Source organism: Mytilus edulis, chromosome 9 (assembly GCF_963676685.1).
Source record: "Mytilus edulis chromosome 9, xbMytEdul2.2, whole genome shotgun sequence".
Classification (NCBI taxonomy): Eukaryota; Metazoa; Mollusca; class Bivalvia; order Mytilida; family Mytilidae; genus Mytilus; species Mytilus edulis.
The window spans coordinates 65,419,342-65,443,131 of NC_092352.1; the positions used below are offsets into that span (position 1 = coordinate 65,419,342).

At 32.5% G+C, this 23,790-nt stretch overlaps 1 protein-coding gene across 1 annotated transcript in view; it reads right to left on the bottom strand.

Annotated features, from left to right (window-relative positions):
* The window catches only part of LOC139488876 (Ig-like and fibronectin type-III domain-containing protein 2), a 104,994-nt gene that overhangs the window by 36,322 nt on the left and 44,882 nt on the right, over window positions 1-23,790 (bottom strand). The window contains exons 22-32 of the mRNA XM_071274828.1: window positions 23,012-23,269; window positions 21,051-21,110; window positions 20,516-20,635; window positions 15,120-15,275; window positions 11,351-11,505; window positions 9,331-9,463; window positions 7,306-7,563; window positions 4,184-4,471; window positions 2,966-3,025; window positions 1,677-1,811; window positions 1,073-1,231 (exon numbers count right to left, since the gene is read on the bottom strand). Of these exons, the coding sequence (XP_071130929.1) occupies window positions 1,073-1,231; window positions 1,677-1,811; window positions 2,966-3,025; window positions 4,184-4,471; window positions 7,306-7,563; window positions 9,331-9,463; window positions 11,351-11,505; window positions 15,120-15,275; window positions 20,516-20,635; window positions 21,051-21,110; window positions 23,012-23,269 (1,782 nt within the window). The remainder of the gene's footprint in view (window positions 1-1,072; window positions 1,232-1,676; window positions 1,812-2,965; window positions 3,026-4,183; window positions 4,472-7,305; window positions 7,564-9,330; window positions 9,464-11,350; window positions 11,506-15,119; window positions 15,276-20,515; window positions 20,636-21,050; window positions 21,111-23,011; window positions 23,270-23,790) is intronic.

A 23,790-nucleotide genomic window follows, 5' to 3' on the forward strand; every position in this document is an offset into this window, starting at 1 on the left:
GTCTATCATCGAAAAGAGGTGGAGAAGTTGCCTATAAACATCTCACAAATGTATTTCCCAATATCGAATTGATATCATTGACTTGCATGCTGAAAATGATTTTTAGGGACTTTCAAAACTTTTAAAACAACCATTTTCCAGTTTCAATTCAAAAACACTACAGAGTATACAATTTTAATGTGCCTTATATTCTTTAATCCTTGATTAAGTGAGCCCTAAAACACATACCCTTTTACTTTCTTATTTGGTATCTTGAATTATATCTTTGATTTTAAAACAAAAATATCAAGTTAGTAAGTAGCTGTAAAAATGACCAAAAAAATCAGTGAATACCAGTAATCACTGAAACAGCTAGTAAATACATGTAATTACTAAATTGGCTAGTAATTACAGGTATTTACTGAAATGTTTAGTAATTACGTGTAATTCCTAATTTCACCTATTTACTGTAACACATATATGGTTAGTATTGCCGTGCTTTGAGCGCATAACTCATGCTATTTGAATATAAATATATATCATTTAAATAATAATAAAGAATCGCTTTAACTTTCTATTGTACTAATTTAAATATTGAGTACGGAAAGCAAAACATAGCGTATAAAGCAATAGTTTATTTCAAAATACGCAGCGCAAAACTATTGTCGTCAATCGTCAAGAAACATGAATATGAAATATGAATATGATATGAATGGAAAACATATAACATTGAAAACACAAATAATATGAAATGCTTAATAATGAAATAAAATGGATAAATATATCCGGTGACAAATAGAAACCCTTTTACAAAAACAAGACTTTTAAAGTAAATTATATTTTAGTGTTGACATCCATCTTAAAATATAAGAAATAGCGAAGTCAAAGTTTTTGTATGAGACACCCAAAAAATCTTCCAATTCACAAATTAAAGTAGTGTTTATTAATGTGTAAATTAATGTGTTTCTATTTTTTACAATAAGCCAAAGCCATACTGCATAGTAACTTATAAAAGACATGACAATGTAAATGCCAAACAGAGGACAATTTTCAAGCAGGACAAAACTATAGGAAATAGAATTGGTGTTCTTACTTCTTCCTTGTTCTATACATTCCATAATATCTGTAGCCTCATCAACACAGGTTAATAGTGATGCTATATCTGACAAATCTGGTGTGGAACCTTGACAAAAAGTCTGACAGTAGGGCTTTATACCTCGTTTATCACAACACTCACTATGGTCTTTTCCATCTACAATAAAGTTAAACAATAATTATTATACACCAACAACATTGCTATAATGTAGCCAAATGTCTGCCAAATTTATTCAACAACATACTGCACTTCTGCTGTTAACAATGTTAGTGTTAAAAGTAAGTCATGAAACAATGAAAAATGCTTTGTTTTTCGATATTCTTTATCATCAATTTCATACACATCCTCAACACTATAGAAGAAATTATTATGGTACATTGAAAAAACAACAAGTTTCTTGGAAGTGTTGAAGTAAACTGGATTTACTGTAAGAAAACACTGATTTGATGAAAGCTATACATGTGGTGGACAGCTGTGAAGGATTAGGAACCCCTGAGGGGATTATTGTACTCCTACTGAGAGATTCACATGTATGCAAAACAAATGCTTCACTTTAAAACTTAGGTATCAAAATCTTTACGCAATTAATCATCATATTTACCTGCAGCACAGCTAGCAAAAACTGGTAGAAGTTGTAAACATTCAGCATATTTATCCTCAGAAATCACAGCAAAGTCTAATGTAAAATCACATAACTCCATACAAACACCTCTAACACCACCTCTGACACAACAATCTGGAATAAATATTCTCACTTAATTTATGTATTTATGAAACCGCAGACAGATAAAGTACACTTGCATATTTATAAAACAATAAACTATAGGTATACTGTGGATTCATTTATTTTCGTGGGTATCAATTTTCGTGGATAGAGAAAAAAAGACGTTTCGTGGTATACGTAAATTCGTGGGTTGCTGATTACACCAAAAAATTAGATACGTAATTCGAGGATTTCTTTTTGATTTAGGAGATCATACAACCTCCTTGGTTTGATCAATAATAAAACAAAACAAAAAAGAAGGAATTCATTGAAAAAGCTCGCTTGGTCATTCTAGGTTAAAGTGTTCATTGATAACTTTGATTACAATAATGGACAGAGACAACTAATTATTTGTTTGTTTTACAATTTATAAATTCTTGTCTGAATTCTATAAGGAATTTTAAACTTTATGATTGAAAGCTCATTTCCCTAATCACGATATAATAAACAGTGATATAAGTATAAGGTGTGAAAATAAATGTTGCTGTCATAAACAATATTACCTATGGGCAAAATCCCCGTACTTAATCCTATTGATGTTTAATCACTGGTAAACCAAACTATGACACGGTAATTAACAACTTGCAGTTATTTTCCATGATAAGTTTTAATCAATTTTAAAAAGTAAATTATCACTGATATTAGATATATTTATTATAGATTTAATCAAAACACTTGTATATTCTTTCAATAAAAAACATGTGTTATGTTACAATGTTTATCGCTAGTCAACACTATACTAGAACTGCATAACATAACCGGAAAAAAACATCCGACTCAATACACATTTCTCTGGATTATTCTTCGTTGAATTCTTAAATTCGTGGTTCGCGGTTACCCACGAAATCCACGAAAATTGGTATACCACGAATAAAAATGAATCCACAGTAATGTTGATTCATTTCTTTTTGTGGGCACCAATTTTTGTGGATGAAGGAAACCTTGCATGTTCATGGACATTAAATTTCATGGTTTTTTCTTTATACAAGCATGTAGAAAATTTGTCATTGTTAAATATTTAATTTCGTTGTTCACCTATACCAAAGAAATCCACGAAAAATTTGTATCAATGAATAATGATGAATCCACAGTATAGGTATAATGTTTATTATTAATTATTGTCTCACCTGTTACATTTCCAGCCACTGGAGTTGGAGGACTTGGAGGAGTAGGAGGAATATAGTCACCTGAAAGACAAAAAATGGAATCAATTACTGGTAGGTTTAACGAAGGTTAATAACTATTGTGAATATGACAAATCAACATAAATAATATAAAATAAGGAAATCTGGTATGTTTGCAAATGAGACAACTAACTATTTTAAGATTGGTATTAGTAGGAGTTGCTAAAAGTATCGATTGTAAAAAATGGAGTTTGAGTTTGTTGAGTACAGGTCTGCAAAGTTACGCATTGAAATAAGACTAGTCAAAATGAAACAATAATGAAATTTCTGATGCTGTTCCAAATCCCTCATTTTTTATCAATGTCTGGAATTCTATAACAAGAGGATCCTACTCCAATGAGTATGTATCCCTGAAATGGTATTTCTGCCAAAAATTTATTAATGCAATGCAATAAGATTATTAAGTAAATAGAAGGTTGATGAATCTCAATGTTGAGCTTGTTTTTCCCTGTCAGATTGTCTCTGTCTAATATGATTTCAAGATAAGATAATTTCTATAGTAATGCATTTTACCCCTAGTTTTTGGTGGAGTTCTTGTTGCTTATTTTTTAGTTTTCTATGTTGTGTCATGTGTACTATTGTTTGTCTGTTTGTCTTTTTCATTTTTAGCCATGGCGTTGTCAGTTTATTTTCGATTTATGAGTTTGACTGTCCCTCTGGTATCTTTCGTCCCTCTTTTACCACAATTTATTTTTGATCGATTCATTTGCCATTCACAACTTATGTAGTTTTCAATAAAATGGCTTTCTTTGCAAATTTAGTTATTCAAATATTTATCACTTTGCTGTTTATAAAACTTTAGATTTTTTGAAATGCTAAGGCTTTTCTACCTTTTAGCTTTGTTTGGCAAAACTTATAGAAATTTTTGGTCATCAACTTTGTTATCTATATGGGATTTATCATTTTTTATTAGAGCATCACTGATAGTCTTAAGCAGACGAAACACATGTTTGGCGCAAATATAAAATTTCAATTCTGGTATCTATGATGAGTTTATTTGCAACTTGAGAACCTGCTTACAACACGTCATTAATAAATTGCATAAATTGTCTTGATAGAATCTAAAGAATGTTAACCTCAATGCCCTCTGTTGTTTTTACTATCAAATGTAGAGATAGATCCTGGAAGTTATAGATAATAGTATAAAAGTTTATATCATACTCTGTAGTTTCAAGTATCCAACATCATATCCAAACTTGTTTGTACCATTACATTGGTATGTACCAAACATCTCTGAACGTATATTGTGGATCTGTAGTGTGTCTGACATGGTTCCATCAGCATTGAAAACAACATGTGTTGTAGTTGGATACCTTGCTGGGACAGGTTTCTCATCTTTTTTCCATGTCACTTGCAGTGGTAGACCATTAAATATACATTTCAGATAAGCCGTCTTTGCTGCATCTGGTTCTACATGTGCACCAAATACATGCAAAACTTCAGGTTTATCTACATAACAAAAACAAACAATAATTAGGTTACTGCCACCATAGTAGCATCAATGTGCTCCCAAGAAGAGACAAAACTGATTTTGATTATGTTGATTCATTCATTTTCGTGGGTACCAATTTTCGTGGATTAAGGAAAACTTGCATGATCATGGGTATTTAATTTCATGGTTTTGACAAAGTCTGCATACAAGCCTATAGAAAATTTGTTTTTCGTTCACCTGCGAAAGCCACAATAAAAATGAATCCACAGTAAATCTCGAGCTATAGCACTAGGTGAATATTTTGAATGAAATCAAATGCCATATGTAAGAGTTCATGTTTTCGGATTTTCTTGATCACAAACGCCCAATGAAAAAAAGTGGTATATATTTTATTCCTTATTATATTGCTTAATGTGTTGAATTATATACTATTTTTGCTGAATATCATTGAAATGTACATTACAACGAAAATCTCAATTAGTACAGTGATAATTAAACCAAACATTCCTTAGCATTATAAAACTAACATTTCAGAAGAACATTTTTGACCATTTTTTACAAGTGTATTCTTTTATACAACTACATGTAGTTGCTTGCTTTTCAGCAAATCTTGAAATGACTGCAATACATATCCTGCATAAAGTAGCAGCAATTGTAATAAGCCATGATAGTAAAAATCACTTGTTCTTAGAAACAGAAAGCAGTAACCTAACATGGCAAATGTACATGTTTATTTTATCAGTCTCCTATGGTCATGATATGATAGAACCAGATGCTACGCAGGGCGTAGCTTTATACGACCGCAGAGGTTGAACCCTGAACCGTTGGGGCAAGTATGGACACAACATTCAAGCTGGATTCAGCTCTAAATTTGGATTGTGATTAAATAGTTGACACAGCATAGGTTTCTGACACAGAATGAATGTGTTCTAATGAACTTAAAATTTTTGTTTTCTCTTAGAGCAATTCACTATGCTGTTGAATATTAATCCTCTCAAAAAAATGTTTGAAGAAATTTTCTTTTTTATTTATGAAATTTCAAATAAGAAAAATTGAACCCAATTTTTTTAATCACATCCCCCTTTCCCTTATTCCAAAACTAATCTCAATTAAAATTTCTAATGGAGTTTGCAACAATAACTATTCATTTAAATACATCATAAAATATTAAGATGTAAAAAAAACTGCTTGTTATCACTGAATGGTAAAGATTATTTTAATTTATCAGTTGGTGGTAAAAAGTGAATATACATTGTATATTGTATATAACAAAGATTTAAGTTGATTCTGGACAAAGAAAGATAACTCCAATTAAAAAAAAATCTTGCTATTGCACAATATTTTGCAATTAGATATTTCTTGCTTACTATTCTGGACAAAGAAAGATAACTCTAATTAAATTTTTTTTTGCTATTTCACAATATTGTGCAATTAGATATTTCTTGCCATTGCGCAATACTGTGCAATTGAAAAGACTTGCTATTGCACAATACTTAATATAATAATTTTAGATCCTGATTTGGACCAACTTGAAAACTGGGCCCATAATAAAAAATCTAAGTACATTTTTGGATTCAGGATATCAAAGAACCCCAAGATTTCAATTTTTGTTAAAATCAAACTAAGTTTAATTTTGGACCCTTTGGACTTTAGTGTAGACCAATTTGAAAACAGGACCAAAAATGAAGAATCTACATACACAGTTAGATTTGGTATATCAAAGAACCCCATTTATTCAATTTTTGATGAAATCAAACAAAGTTTAATTTTGGACCCCGATTTGGACCAACTTGAAAACTGGGCCAATAATAAAGAATCTAAGTACATTTTTAGATTCAGCATATCAAAGAACCTAACTGATTCATTTTTTGTCAAAATCAAACTAAGTTTAATTTTGGACCCTTTGGACCTTAATGTAGACCAATTTGAAAACGGGACCAAAAGTTAAGAATCTACATACACAGTCATGACAGTTAGATTCGGCATATCAAAGAACCCTAATTATTCAATTTTGATGAAATCAAACAAAGTTTAATTTTGGACCCTTTGGGCCCCTTATTCTGTTGGGACCAAAACTCCCAAAATCAATACCAACCTTCCTTTTGTAGTCATTAACATTGTGTTTAAATTTCATTGATTTCTATTTACTTAAACTAAAGTTATTGTGCGAAAACCAAGAATAATGCTTATTTGGGCCCTTTTTTGGCCCCTAATTCCTAAACTATTGAAACCAAAACTCCCAAAATCAATCCCAACCGTTCTTTTGTGGTCATAAACCTTGTGTCAAAATTTCATAGATTTCTATTAACTTAAACTAAAGTTATAGTGCGAAAACCAAAAAAATGCTTATTTGGGCCCTTTTTGGCCCCTAATTCCTAAAATGTTGGGACCAAAACTCCCAAAATCAATACCAACCTTCCTTTTGTGGTCATAAACCTTGTGTTAAAATTTCATAGATTTCCATTCACTTTTACTAAAGTTAGAGTGCGAAAACTAAAAGTATTCGGACGACGACGACGACGACGCCAACGTGATAGCAATATACGACGAAAATTTTTTCAAATTTTGCGGTCGTATAAAAATTAAGAAAATTTTCTCACAACCATCATAAACTTCATTTTTCAGCTGGATAACTATCTTACATTTCAATCCATATTTGACTTTACTTGAAAAGCAGTCATAGGGCCTGAGACTGGCACTAAGCCAGAGATTTGCAAAAATTGAATTAAAAAACCTGCATTCTTTTATTGTATTTGGATAATTTAACATGACCAGTAATACTTGTAAATTTATTAAAATTGTTATACACCTTTTGATTTTGACAAAACATAAGATGTCTAGAATAACTCACATCTGACCATAAGTTGTAATGTTTTGACCACTGTATCGACAGCATTAGGTGTCTGTTTGACAGTACATGTATACTCTCCAGCATCGTCTTTACTGACTATATCAATGTCCAACTCTCTGTCAGTGGTTTTGACATTAGTTTTGAATGATATTGACACTGTAGCTTCTGGTGCACCAAACACTTCACATAATAGTCTTACTGCACTTCCTGAATCTATAACTTTATGAGGTCGGATATAGAAGTTCACTTCAAATTTATCTGTAAAATTTAAAAAAATATGTTTCACATGTTATATATAACTCTTATTTGTTTTGTTGAGCTGCTAATTTTCTATATGAATTGATTACTTTTGACTTACATTACAAATCTATTAAATATCAACGAGTTGAGCTGAGCTCACTAATGATTCTGTGTTATAACATAGTATATCATTCTCACATTGAGCTTGATACAAAATACTCTGATTTGTAGTTTCTGAACAAAAGTTATGAAACAGAAGAATGTCTATGAACAGGATGTCTATTATTTTATTCATTTCTAGGCTGAGTATATCTTTACTAGAAGAGACTATATGGTTATTGTAAAGTTTCTGAATATTATTATTTTGTAACCAAGAATAGCTAAAAGGTTTCATGTGGTAGATAATAATGAAATCAAAGGTTTGTTCATACATGTCAAGTGACATGATATTTTCAACCGGTTTACTCGCGAGGATAACCCATTTTGTCACATGGCGTGTACACGCTTTTCACCACTTTACACGCAATTACACGCTTTTTCGTTCTTTTCATTTTTGGGTCGTTAGTGATATCGCTAATCTCGGGTTTTTTCATTATTCGGCGATAAATACCGAAAAATTCGAAGTAATTGTTTGGCTGCCACATTGTTTATTTTTCTATATGGACAAACAGTAAAAGGTAAGTAGTTTGTTATTAGTTTTAACGATTTTGTGACTTTCTTTCAAATTCACTTTATAGAGGAAATGTGCTCAGAAAGAGGTCACTTTCAGGGCCTGTACCGTCGTCTAAAGTGCCGATAGTTAAACCAAAACGATGTCAAGATTCAAGATTTATAAATTATATTTTGGAGTTCGAGTTTAAATGATCGAGTGACAAGTAACGCATAATTTGTGCATTCTATGTTGCAATGATGAAAAAAAAACCAATACACGTGAGAGGAGAAATACAATGTAGCTATTTGAATTAGCATTTAACATGTTTATCTAATGGAAATCAAATTAATAAAACATTTTTCTTTTTCAATTTCAGTTTCAAATCTAGCCAACACGGCAACAGATTTCTACAGGCCATGGGGATAAAAATTTCACAGAACTGTTGGATCAGCTCTCATAGTACAGCTTTCTTCTGATGAACTACCCAGTTTGAACCAGGCAATAGCAATAGGTGCAATGGCAGAGATAATAGATGACATTTTACATTGCCAAAAAAAACCCAAAACATTATGACATTCTTTCAAATCTTGATGAAGCTAATTCAGTCAAATATCAATTCCTACTGTGGGAGAGCCTTTTCAATTATAAAGAAATTGACACTGAATTCTGATCAGAACTTGACTATGTTACATTTGTATTGTGTGCTGTTATCAAATAAATGTAACTAAACTTGCAGAAACTGGCAGTTGTTTTGAATATGTGCCTAGTGGTGGTGCTTTAAAGGCAACATATCAGACCACTGTTTAATACAATAAAAGTTCACAGTAGAGTATATATTGTTTTTTTATATCAACAAATTTGTATGAAATTATGAACATTACCACATTCATATTAATAAGTCCGCATCTATGTCACGCGTTTTCACACGCTTTTTGACATATCATGTCATGTCATGACATGATTTCCCATTGTCAGAGGTTAACATGTATGGGTTTGTTGCAAAAAACACCCATTGAACTGATATGGGCAGAGGAATTGAAGAAAAGGCTACCATTACTAACTACTTGAAAATACTTGAAACCCTAATAGTGGAAGATATTGACATACGGTTGTCAGTTTCTGTTTATACTTACAAATAGGTCTGGTTCTGACATTTAACATAGGTGATGGTAAACTACTACCAAACTGATTGGTTGCAGAAACAGTTATGTGGTAGTCACTTTCTGGCTGTAGATTGGTTATATTTGCTGTAGTTGTTTTCAATGCCTAAACAATATATAGAATTATAGGATTACTAGACATTCTCCTCCACATGTCCAGGTGCAGGATTTTCTCGCTGTATTGAAGACCCATTAGTGGCCTTCAGCTTTTTTATGCTCTTTGGTCGGGTTGTTGTCTCTTTGACACATTCCCCATTTCCATTCTTTATTTCATCTGTCAGTATTTTATTAAAGCTACCAGTTGAAAATCATGCATATTTTTTTCTTGAACCATAAAGCAATCAGTTTAATTTTTTGTCCCCTTGACATGACCTTTTAAATCAGGATTAAGTAATATGGCAACATGAAGCTTATTATCAAAATGACAGTAAATTGCAATAACTGTCATTAGTTTCCTACATGTTTAACTATAATTAATGAAACAAAAAGAGTATTTTTTATTTTGTTCTACCGAAAAAATACTGCCAGGTTCAAGTGCCTGACCTGTGAAAGTCAGGAACATCGTCAATGGTTATCTTTAGTTAATATATTTTGTTTATTTGTTATCTAGAAATTTGGTGTTGATGGTCAACTTTTTTTAGTCTCAAAGGTCAGAGGGATCTCAATAGATGAGAATTTTAACTGTCGATGAACACTAAGCCAAAAATTGTTTCATTCCTCCATTTCATTGTGAGGGAGAGTTAATTGTTTACTTTATTGATCTCATATAGAACAACCAATCTTTTATCAACTATTACACATCCATATTTCAGCTGTTTAATACTTCAATTTATTTTCCTATTCAACGGTTCCACCTGCAATAATCTGTTCCTAAGTTAGTTCTTACTCTGTTTAGCATGTTGAGTACAAAAGTACTCTTTAAAATTTAAACACATTGAGAAAAAATAAATTGTGAATAGATTCTCACATTTTTGTCATTTTGTAAAGACTTACAAAATCAGGATTTTTTTTCTGTTTCCTCACTAATCAGAAATAGCATTATAAATGAGCCAGGTTTGACAGTTTGCAGCATTTGACTACAATATTTTTTTTGTAAAATGTTGAACGAAGATTTGAGGAGGCCAATAGCATAAAATATAAAACATTTGAAGACCTAAAATCGCAAATGCCAAAAATATAGACCATTCAGATTTTGATTCTGAGTATAAATTAACTCAATCATAGTAACCAGGATTTAAATTTGTACGCCAGAAGAGTTTTGCTTCTACAATTAGAGATGCCTTAATTAATAAAATGTAAAAAGGACTGAATAAAGTAAGAAATTGAGATCCTTAAATCCCATAAGTTTTCACCCTTGAGCTAGATCTGAACTATAAGTCAGTACCACTTCCTATGTTCCTAAATCCATTGTTTTATTCCCAAATAACTGACTTATAAGTGAGTTTCCATTGTAATCTATTCCTGTAGTAGAAAATCCTTATTATTTACTACTCCTTTTTTCAGATTATTAATCTGCAGTTTTAATATTCATGATTTTAAAGTTGTCGCATTGTCCTCATAAAATAAGAGGGGGGAGGGTGAGTTGATAAGTAATTCAATAAGAGCATGATATGCGTTCCACTTGTTAAACCTCTTTTTTTGTTCTAATAATATTTAATCTAAATTTAAATTAAAAAAAATAATTGTTTTTGCTGAAAAATAATGCAGTTGTCTAATGTGAGAACTTGATCAGTTTAATCTCCTGTCAGATTTGTCTTTTGGTATAATATTTGATTAGCAATCATTAGTCTGATATACCCCATGGTATTAATGCAGTCAGTAGGAGTACCCTGTAAATATTCTTCAACAGGGGTTATATAGATGCAAACACAAGCAATTCATTCTAATGCTAATATATAAGTGGTGGCCAGTGAAATGACAAATTTTGGCTTTACCTGTCTTTGGGTTTGATCACATTGACCTATAACCCAGATCTGCTTTTGTTTATACTTACATACTCGGTATTTGATTGCCCATTTGATAGCCATTGAACATCATATCTACAGTCTGACTCATTACAGTTCTGGTCTGGTTTCATCCATGACAGTACTACATAGGTTGCTTGAATGTCTATTGCACTAAATCCTCTAATCATTGATGGAATAGTTCCTTAGAAACAAAATAAATACAACTTGAGTAAGTAACAATGGCATCCTACAATCTTAGACAATTATCTGACACCCCCAGCAGTCATGTAATTGAATTTAATTTGTTTTCCTCCCTTGAATTAAAATCAGACTGTGTAGGATACTTATCATACTTATGAATAAATCTACTAATAAGACGTATACTGATATTTCTATATGAAGATAACTTCAAATGCAAAATATTCTTAGCTGGAAAACGTGTTTGTTTGAAAAAAATTATCTGAAAAGTTAGATTAAAGGGTGTTTGAAATTTCCTGATGTTTTGTCAAAAGGGGACACATATTCACCGTTTTTACACATCTATTTAAAACCAAATAACTGCAACTTTATACAATATTTATCAAACCAATTTCATTAAAGATGAATAGCAGATATTTCAAAGGTCTAAAGAGCTGAAATTTAGGGCAATCAGTCAAAGAAATACTAAGAAATACTTCTTTAAAATCGTGTTTTTCATTCAGCATGTTCAGGAAATTGGCCGAAAATTGTTGTCTGTTTTTCCGTCCTTTGCGGTAAGTGTTGAAATTTTGTCTCAGTTTAAAAAATAATCATACTTGTTATAAAAATATAATTTACTGCATATTTCTTCCATTTCAGCCATATCCTTTGAAGATTTTACACCTCAAAATCATAAAAGGGTGAAATTGTGTGCCCGACCAATATGTGCCCCCCACTCTTCATGAACAAATTTATATTTATATTAAATATTGTTGAGTTAATGATTTATAAACTGTACATAAATGTACTTCTTTCCTATTCAGTGTTTTTTTTTAACCTGGTGGTGTTACATCTTACAAAGTTTATCCAAAGCATTTTGCTATGAATTCCACTCAAACCAGTGCTAGGGGCCATCTTAAAAATTTTGCATTCGAGTTTAAAATTTCAAATGGTCTGTTTTGAAGGCCTCACCGTGACTTTGAGACAGCTATTACAAGCACTGTTCCTTTGTCTTTTGTGTGTTCTTTGCTGTTCATGTACTGACTTGAGGCAATGAATGATACCCAAATGTTCTCAGTTTTTCTTTTAGTTTTATAAAGTGTTTGAACTTTATTATACCCCACGCAACAAAGTTGCGGAGTGTATAATGTTTTTGACCCGTCTGTCCGTCCGTCAGTCCATCGGTCAGCCCTGTTTCTTGTCATTGCAACTCCTCTCTAACCAGACAACAGAATTTCACAAACCTTTTTAGATGAAAAGGACATATTATGTAGTTGTGCTCATTGACAGGAAATTACAATTCAATTTTTTTTCTAAGAGTAACGCCCTTTTGAACTTATTTGCTTCAATGTACTACTGCAACAGTTTGTCATCGCAACTCCTCTGAAACCACACAACAGAATTTCATGAAACCTTTTTAGATAATAAGGACATACTATGTAGATGTGCATATCGACAGGAAATTACGATTCAATTTTTTTTCTAAGAGTTATGCCCCTTTGAACTTATTTACTTTAATGTACTACTGCAACAGTTTGTCTTTGCAACTCCTCTGAAACTACACAACAGAAATTCATGAAACCGTTTAAGATATTAAGGACATACTATGTAGATGTGCATATCGAGAGGAAATAACATTCAATTTTTTTTCTAGGAGTTACACCTCTTTGAACTTATTTGCTTTAAGGTACTTCTTCAACAGTTTGTCATCTCAACTCCTCTGAAACCACACAACAGAATTTCACGAAACCTTTTTAAATGAAAAGGACATATTATGTAGTTGTGCATATCAGCAGGAAATTATGATTCAATTTTTTTCATAGGAGATACGCCCCTTTGAACTTATTTACTTTAATGTACTACTGCAACAGTTTGTCATCGCAACTTCTCTGAAACTACACAACATAAATTCATGAAACCTTTTAAGATAATAAGGACATACTATGTAGATGTGCATATCAACAGGAAATTACGATTCAATTTTTTTTTCAGGAGTTATACCTTTTTGAACTTATTTGCTTTAAGGTACTACTTCAACAGTTTGTCATCTCAACTCCTCTGAAACCACACAACAGAATTTCATGAAACTTTGTAGATAATAAGGACATACTACGTAGATGTGCATATCAAAAAGAAATTAGGATTCATTTTTTTTCTAGTGAGTTACGCCCCTTTGAACTTATTTGCTTCAATGTACTTCTGCAACAGTTTGTCATCTCAACTCCTCTTAAACCACACAACAGAATTTCATGAAATTTTGTAAATAATAAGGACAAACTATGTAGATGTGCATATTGACAGGAAATTATTATTCAATATTTTTTCTAATACAATTTTTTTTCTTACACTTATTTTATTTCTCCAATGACAATGTGGGGACGTGGGGTATGTGAGCGTGCTCCAGGGCTTCCAAAATGGTCATATATTCCTGACATTTGATTAATGTCCGGTAAAAGTCCGGCTGGGCAAAGCATGAAACGGTCATACACATTTTAGTTTTCAAGGCTTTTTTGGTCATTTTAACATAAGTTACGATCTTTTTGACCCAACCTTTTGCCTTTAACATCTACACATTTCCGGTCATAAAAGTGACATGATGATTAATTACTATCAAAACAACCCCTACTTCAATACTTTCTAATTTTAATCAAGGCTATAAATTAGTTGTTGGACAGGTGATATCTACCTGTTCAGGTGACAGGTAAACTATGTTCAGTACCGGACATCGTATAAATTGATCGGTCTATTCACAATTATTTTCTTACATTTCAGCGGTTTGAAGCTCATTGATTTAGTCCAAAAGATTAAAATTATAAGAAATTAGTTTATCTACATGATTTGATAAAAATTTTTGAAAGGTTTAAATGAAAAATCGTCAGAACTACGTCGAATGAACTAGAACACGTGTGCGTATGTGCAAAGGTGGGAAATTTAATTATGCATCCTTTATTTCTTCAAAATGCTAAAATTATCATTGATACCTGTATCTAAACGTTCATTTCAAGCATTTTGTTGAAGAAATAACGTGGAAAGAGAGCTTCTTCACTCAGTCATGCTTTGCAAACGTACACGGATTTTACGTATCCGTTTACGATCCATGTTTTACCATTGTCAAGTCAACATCCGGTTTTCGAAAAACGTGATTTTAAAACGAAAAATGAAGTTTTTGACATGTCATTTTGCACAAATAAAGAGTCTATGGCAGATATGAGCACGCTGATGTGCACACTTTGAATGATGCACTGCCAATTTAACAGTTTACATCCAAACATCCAAAACAAAGTAAAGTTTAAAATCGTTTTTTAATCTAATGTCATTATCATTGGAATGGCCATCTGATTACCATAATTGCCTTTTGTGACTTAGTCTTAAGGGATTAAAATCGGGATCAGATATAAAATGTCCGGCTGGCTCAAATGTTTTTTGGAAGCCCTCGCGTGCTCACTAAGGTTCTTTAATTTTGTTATTGAGTAATAAGCCCAAGTTAACACATAAATAACCATGTTATAGAACAAATGTATAATATAATAACTGATCCATGGAATCATATTCTGATTTAAGACAACCATGTTAATTTGATGTCACAACGTATCAAGAACTTTCAATTTGCCCCCTATCAAATAGCATATTGGTACTAACTTGCTCCTTTGGTAAAACAAGTGACAAACATTCTGGTATAACTAAGACATAGCTGTGCAACAGGATGGTCCTTATCCATCACAGCTCCCCAGCAATATGGTAGACAACTTCTAGGTACACCAGCTTGTTGACAACATGATGAATGATTCTTTCCATCTAAAATAAATCTTGATAATTAGGATTAATCTTAAAAAAAACATTATTTCTTATTGCTTATAATAACAGTCAACGAGGACATGGACCAACTGTCAAAGTACTTTAATTTGTGGGTATCAATTTTTGTGGTTTGAGCAATATTTACATGTTTGTGGGTTTTTAAATTCGTGGATTTAAGTTTTCTAAAAAAAATATTGAAAAATAAAGCCTTTAGAAACGAAGGTTACAAAAAGTCTGGATTGAAGGAAATTGCAAAGTTGACCCGTGTAAATCGTAGTGATAACACTAATTAAACCATGGTAAAGTGATTAACAGATTAAAGACGATCAAAGGTGTTAATTAGGCCATAAAAATGTCACCTAAAGAAAACAGCCCTTGCAGAAATAAATCCTGACAATTTTTTTAACCAGGATATCTCAAGATTATCCTGGGAAATCCTGAAAATATCCTGTAAATCATTTAGCCCTTTTTTTAGGGAAAAAGTTGATGGGAGAATTTCAGGAAATGTCAGGACTTTCAAATCAAGCAGCTGTAAACTAGGGGAATTCTCAGGATATCTCAAGACTTTCAAAAATAAATATAATATAGACCAGGATATGTCAGGACTTTTCCTTCAACATTCATCCTACTTTCAGAAACTTTACACTTTCTTCCTGAATGAATAAACCGAAATAAAGTCCTTAATGATTCCTGGTATTGGGACTTAAGAAATAATATAATCTGTATCACAAATTCAATTAAAAAATATCTTTGGGACTGAAATTAACTGTTGTTTGTTAAATTAAATAAGTTTTTTGGCAAGGATTTGTGAAGGGTGATAGAATAGGGGGAAGAAACAAAAAGTATTTTGTCAGACATTTTTTAAATACCCAAATTATGGTGTTAATTAAAAATATTAAACATATTTTGACAGTTAACTTATTTACACAGTTACTGCTGATCTCCCTGTTCAGGAAGCATAACGAGTTTCAGTTTTACAGTATTTCAAAGTCAGAGATTTTTGTGATAAAAACAGCAGGGTGTCCAAGAAAGCTTGTCTGGCATAGTGAGGATTACTCCGATGTCCAATGGCAGTTTTGCAAGACGGGGCCACGCCCCAACTTGTCCAGAGGCGGATTAAGGGAGAGCCCAGGGGGTAAGGGACCCCCTTTTCTGGGAAAAATTTGGTGGATTATTTAGGGAATCACTGAGGCATGACCGAAGCGGGGCCCCCTCTAAGGCAGTCAGTGGGCCCCCACTTATGAAAATTTCTAGATCCGTCACTGTTGTCTGTACTTCAGAGTAATCTTGGACTAAGCCTAAGCAGGTTAAGAGCATAATTTAAATGACATCAATAATAAATCACATTTGTATCTATGTATCTATGCAAATCAATAGTCTTTTTCCTTATTCATGTATGCTCTGTATGCCCCTTGTGGGCCCTTAATTGGATATAAAATATGTTCTGTTCTGTTCTGTGCATTCCGAGCTATTTTGGAAGTGTTGAAACACACATAATTTTGTCATTGCCGGATATGCAGAGTTGTTTGGTTTTATTTATCATACAGCTAAATTTTAATTTTATCTTCATTATATGTGTGTTTAGAATCAGAGTTGTAATTGTAACTTGTCATTATGTCCCGTTAGGGGCCCTTAATTGGAAAATAAAGAACTTTGAACTTACAGTGCCGGTGGCGGTGGTACATTTTTTTGTAACTGGTATCTTTTGACCCTACCTAGCTTTCCCTACAGATGTAAATTCTGATTTTCTCCAAGTTTATATATGTGCCTTTCTATTAATTGTCGTCCGGCATATAAATAACTTAGAAAAAATATCAGATGAACAGCAATGATAGATTTCTCAACGTATGCAAAATGTAAACAAATTGTAGGACCTCGCGGTTTTTCGTAATTGTACTGAACAGGTCTGAACAGTTCGGCCCTAAATAAACCGTCCTAGATGGTGACTCCACTTCGGCACTTGTTCATTCGCATGTACCATGTTCCGTTCAAACTAAAGATTATTTTTATTATACTTCATAAAAAACTGCATATTAAAAAATATTTGTTTGCGACATCCTTGATTTATTTTCATAATACCGGTACGGTGACGGATCAACTTTTGGCCGATATAATTTGGGACGAGATTGTCACCTCAATGTGAGCGTAAGTGCACTCTTGATTAATACGTCACCAAAATGGAGACTACGCTGATGGAAACCCGAAAAAGACATTTCCAGACAGAAAGATTTCAAATAAGTGCTTTACAAATTTAATTTAACATGACAGACATGTGTATATTATTATAAAATAATATGAGGCAGGCATTACCTGTAAATGGGGACGAAGTCTGTATGAATTATTTTTTTGTAACTTAAATATTTGTTAAAAAAAAAAGAAACGGAAATACCGTAACGTTTCCGATTTTGGTTCTGTTGTTAGGGATTTTAGTTGTGACGTTATTTAAATTATGAAGAACTATTATTCTTTTTGGTTTTTATTTGAGCAAAGCAACATCAGAAAGTCTGAAAGCATATATTTGAAAAATAATTTTTACGTAAATGAGGCCCCTCATGGGGGGGTCCTAGTAATCACATAATCACCATTTTTTTGCCAATATAATCACATAATCATTAAATATTTGCTTATCTTTAGTAATCAAATAATCATAAACTAAAAATACAGTCCTAGGTAATCAAATAATCATGAAATATTTGGCTTAATAATCAAATAATCATTAAAAAAACGGCCAAGTAATCACATAATCAAAAACCCCATGAGGGCCCTCGTAAATTAAACAAAATGAATAATTGTTTTCACATATGATAACGGGTATAACTGGTAGATACGTAAACTTTATAAATATTGAATTGTGTGAATGGTTCTTTAGTGAATAATAGGTAGCTAGCAGGGTATGAAATTAGCAGTGGCCCACGGGCCATTGGCCCCTAAAATCTAGTGTGGGCTACTTAAATTTCTACTTTTTTTTGTATAGGACTATGTATGTGGGCTAAAAAAAATTAATCTGTGGGCTACCATTGCCAAAGTCAACCCTGAGCTATTTTTTTTTTAATCTTTTTAAAGTTCAGGGGATAAAAAGGGGGGGGGGGGGGGGGGGGGGGGCTGTAAATGAATTCGATTCCTTAGGTTAACAGCTTCCGATGTACTGTATAAACAGGCAACAACATTTCTATTGATTGTTCTGCTTTTAAACGTCTTAGAACAATTGATTCTTTGTGGATTTTTTGATACTTTTAGGGGATTGAATGATTCCATGCAGATTTCAGTTATTTATTCAGCAATACTACTTGGAAGAACAGACAGCAACATATTACAGAAAGAAGCAGAACTTTACATGTATCCTTTTATATATCTGACGCATAATTTAATTTTTAATATTGGGTAGGTACAGGGGCGGATCCAGCCATTTGTAAAAGGGGGGGGGGGGGGGTTCATACTTTATGTTCTTAAAAAAGGGAACCCCCTTTGATACGCCACTGGTGTACCATTTTTATTGGTAATTTAACAATATGAACAGCCATTAATAAAATTGGCCAACAAGTTTGCTTTTCGGAAAAAACTTTTTTTTTTGCATTTAAACAATGTATCGAACAGGTCGAAAAAACTATTTTTCTTTCAATTTTAGCATTACATGTAGTTGCAGCTGAGGGTGAAACAAACATATTTTTTTTCTCCAAAAACTAGAAACAAACTTTATTTTCCAAAAAATCCATAGCCCCCCACCCTGCAAAAATTAAATGGTTGCTGCCTAACTACATGTAATGTAATTCAAACAGTCAATGGCGGTTGTAACCTACATAAAAAAAACCATAAAATACCGCCATTGACAGTAAGATCTCATGCGACTCACTAACAAGCCCCTGTGTACCAGGGCAAACATACCTTATCAGTCATTCAGTGGCGTATTTAAGGGAGGGGTCTTGTTGTTTTTTTGGACAATCATTGCATTTGAAAAGGGACATATAGTTGGACCCCATTTATCCTGGGTTAGGAACCACCCTTTTTGAAATGGCTGGATCCGCCCTTGCTTAGAATGAGGCATATGGATTTAAACTAATTTAAGAAAATATTTGCAATAGAAAAATTAAAAAAAGGACTTTACTCAAATTTTGTAATTTCTTATAGAATTAATGTAAGACATTTATTGGTCCTGAACTATAAGGACATTCTCAGGATATTCACAGGATATACCAGGATTATCCCAGGGCCAACTCAATGCAAGCAAATCTGTAAATCCTGACATCAGGATAATTTCCTGAGACCAGGACCTGAGAATCCTGAGAACAGGATTATCACAGGATTTTCTACTAGGAAATTTATGGTCTGGATGGTCCCTGGATATCCCTGGAATATCCTTGTTCCAATACCGTCCCATGTTTGACCCTATCACAGGATCAGGATATCTCAAGATTGCCCTGTGATTTTTCTCAAGATTATCCTGAGATATCCTGGGGAAATCTTGTGATATCCTGCACTATTTTCGCAAGGGAGTAACATAAACAAATGCTATAAATGTATCTTGAATTGTCAAATAATTCTTATCAAAATCAAGCCCAGCATGAAATTATTTTTTCAAATATCTACAAGAACTATGAGGATATAAAATGAACACTTTATCATACTAGCATATCAATACCGGAAATCTGACTTTCATCGATCAAAAATATTTGTTCTGAGAATTAAAAGATCAAAAGTTGTACAGTTTAGGTTATTAAAGATAAAATGGGTATAATCCTGCATGTGGTTGTAGTTCTGTGACTGCTATTAAAGTATTCTCAGATTTGGCGTTATTCAATATATTCTCTAGATCATATCAGTAGTCAAACCTACCGATGGGGAGCTTTCCATGTCTTGATTTGGACAATGGTTGTTTTATTTCGTTGGACACTTAAATTCGTGCAGTATGTCATCAACGAAAACCACGAAAATTGGTACCCCACGAATAAAATTACTTTCACAGTATGACAAATATCACTTTGTTTATACTCATGGTAACATTGTGACAAAATTTACATTACCTTCCAAGATTTTGTACTTCAGCACTAATTTATTTATTGTTTTTTTTTATTCTGATGAAGGTGCCTTATGCACCAAAAAATGTGTATTTCTTTATTAATCCACAAAACCCTAAAGTGTAGTTGTTATGACTGCTTTCTTATTTTATGCAACAAAATAGTAACATGATTTGTACAATGAAAATTTGAGCAAAATGCAGCTGCAAGAAACAGTAATACCCATACCTGATGCACAAGCTACAACAGTAGAGAACTCATTGCCACATGTAGCTGGATTAGAGAAAGCATTTCCTGTCTGACAAAAGGGCATACAACTGTCACTGATGTTATGATTTGTACAGCACTCTAAAATATGCAATAGAACTTAAGTGAGTAATAATTAAACATCCTTTATGCAGGGTAAAAGGCATAGAAATATTGATAACGAAAATGGGTAACAAGCAGTAAAACAACATCATATCAAGTGTTTAAGTTTTCCCTTTACTGTTATAAATAGTTTGTTGAGTCATCAAAGTGGTTAAATATTCTATGCATACTAAATTGGGAATATTGAGGCAAAAAAAAGTATACCACTTATAACTCTATCAATGGCTATTATAATTCCCATCAATGCTCAACAGCTTTTAATTTTTTAAGTTCATTTAAACAATCAATTAGGTTAAATATAAGAATCAAAAGGATATTGAGATAGAATTTGCATATTTACAATGTACTTGTATATAAAGATCTTGGAGAAAACTTTGTCTAAATAATTAACTACCTTGCTGATTTGTCCAGGACTGATTTGTAGTTATATTTGGCTTTGGTATTTGAATCAGAGCTGAAATTAAAAATCAAGTTATCATGAACTTTATGGTATTTTATTAAATATGTGAGTTCATCATAGTTCCATATCAAAATTCCATAATTTGCATTAAGTTTTGAATTTCTGTTCAAACAGCACTTCAAAGAAACTTTTGATTCAATTCTCTAAATGAATAATTTCAAATGAATGTAGTGATATTTTTCTAATTTTGACTTTGTGTCAACTTAAATTCTTATGAAACCAAACCAAAATTGTTCTGAAAAGTAATTTAGCTTAAGCTTTATGTTAATATTTGAGATATTAAGGAAAAAACATCAATTTCGTAACTTAAAGTTCATAGCAAAAATTTATTAAAAACCACAAGTAAAAGTACTGTCTATGAATATATCTAAATTAAATGGTGTTTAAAATATATTTACTTTTGACATTATAGATGCAGTGTTGTCATAGAAGGATGAAGTGTAAAGCAAAGGTTCCAGCCACAGCCAGAGGGGAAGAAAAGAATAAAATCTAACTTAACATTGTCAGGTTGATTTTCTAGGCACTTTAAATAGTGTCATTGGGTAGCTGTCTTATTGGTGTATTGCCAGTGTCTCCTTTTACTGTATTCAGTGGCGTAGCCAGGGTTGGAATGAAGTGGATGCTAAACTGTCACAGAGCGTAGCGCAAAAATTTTGGGACCATTTTATGCATCTGGAGAAACTGATATTTTTTCAGACATTTTCCCTGTATGCATGTGTACTCCCCTAGAATTAGACACTGGGCTAGATTTTGTTTAAGTATTATTTATACCATAATTCTAACAGAAGTTTATTGCTTTCTCGAAACTACCATCATTCAATTCCGAAATATTTGATGTAAAAGTTTCACACCCTATCTTATATTTGACATCTCAAAAACGGACCAATTACAGCAGCACTTATGTACTATATAGAACTGAAGTGAACCCCCCTTTCCCAAAATTTTAGCCTCCCCACGAGGTTTTTGATTACTTGTCTTAATGCAGGGGACATGGAAATACTGGGTGCCCGCCCATCCTGTCTTGTTAGCGCTGTCATGTGTACAATTCTTGCCAGATTTTTGTGAAACTTATATCATTAGCAATGTCTTTGACACTTGTAAAAATACGTCCTGATCAAGTATTTTTAATCGATTATAGCCCTTGGAAATATAACTTATAATCATGATAATGGAAATCCCATTTTATTTGTTTTGAAGCTTTTAATTCTCTTTACATATTAATTAAAAAAGGAAAAAAGTGCTTTTTATAGTTATTGCCCTTGTATCTTGGATAAATAAAAAATGGGCAATGCAGGGACATTGGAACTATATTCTTTTGTTGAAAATAAAATATTTGTACATAGATGGAAAAGGGAATTTATAAGCCAAGGAATTAGCACACTCCATTATAAATACTAGCAGAGTTTTTATTATGTCGTCTTTCATGTCACAGGAAAAGATATTAGGATATGATGGTTTTAGAGTTGTGAACTAGTTACGTTGCTATGTCATCACTCCACTTATTTCAATTTTAGACAAAACATTTGTTCAGGTCTGCGTATCATCATCCAGATGCGCTTGTCGTTGCCGACAACGGGCTACGACGTAGACTTTTGCGAAAAAGTCAAAAGCACTTTTCTGCAATTTATCCATTCTGTTTAGTTATTTCAGACTAAATGATCATAAGGGAAAGCCATGCATACTACTTCGGGAATGATTGGACGCTATTCTCATATCCTCACCCTTGTAACATTTAGATACCTTCGTGAACACATACAAAATTTTTATATTTTTATTTCTTTTTTCTTTTTTGTTTGTTGTCAAAATGATGTGGATGCCTCAGCATCTGATTAAACATGCAAGCTACGCCACTGGTATTTATATGTATGTACTTTATGCAAATTATTAAAACATACTCTTGAAATCACAATTCCTGGAATAGAAATCTGTCCTGTCCTCTTGTCTTATGTTTCCATGCTTTCCTATGACCAGTAAACATGTAGAAGTATTAAAGCTAAACCCTGTACACTGATCTCCCTCGGATGCTGATAAACACTTCTCCTTACATATGGCCACTGTTGTTTGAGTGTATTTCTTTACTGATAAAACTGATTTTAGGTCAATGCTGTTGTCGGAATGCTTCGTAAAGTCATCACTACAATTGAATGAATGATCTGGAAAAAAAAACATATACTTCTAAATGGCTTGATGAAAATAAAAAATTGAAAACATTCTAAAGATTGGTTTGTAAATTTTATATCAATTAAGAAATAATTCCTTCATGGCATGCTCCTAGCTCGAGGTGTAAAATATGGTCAATTCTAACATGACGTCCTTCAAACGCTTTGAGTACACACCCGTGGTAAAATATGAATATATTCATAATATTGTTTGGGCTGTTCGGATCTTACTCCCACGTCATATGCTTTTTTATGAATGAGTACTCGACGTCATAGTACCATGACGTCAGAATATAAGCATTTTACGGGAAAATACACACTTGTGAAACCGAAAATCATCAAAACAAGGAAACGTAAACACACAATGCTAAAATGTGTTATATAAGCCATTTTTGTATAGATATAAGACATATAAATACAATTATTATTAAGATTCATCCAAACCTATCTAAATATGTTATTGTAAATGGTTTTAGGATGTCACTTATTCAGTTTTGTTCCGTTTTTGTACGTCA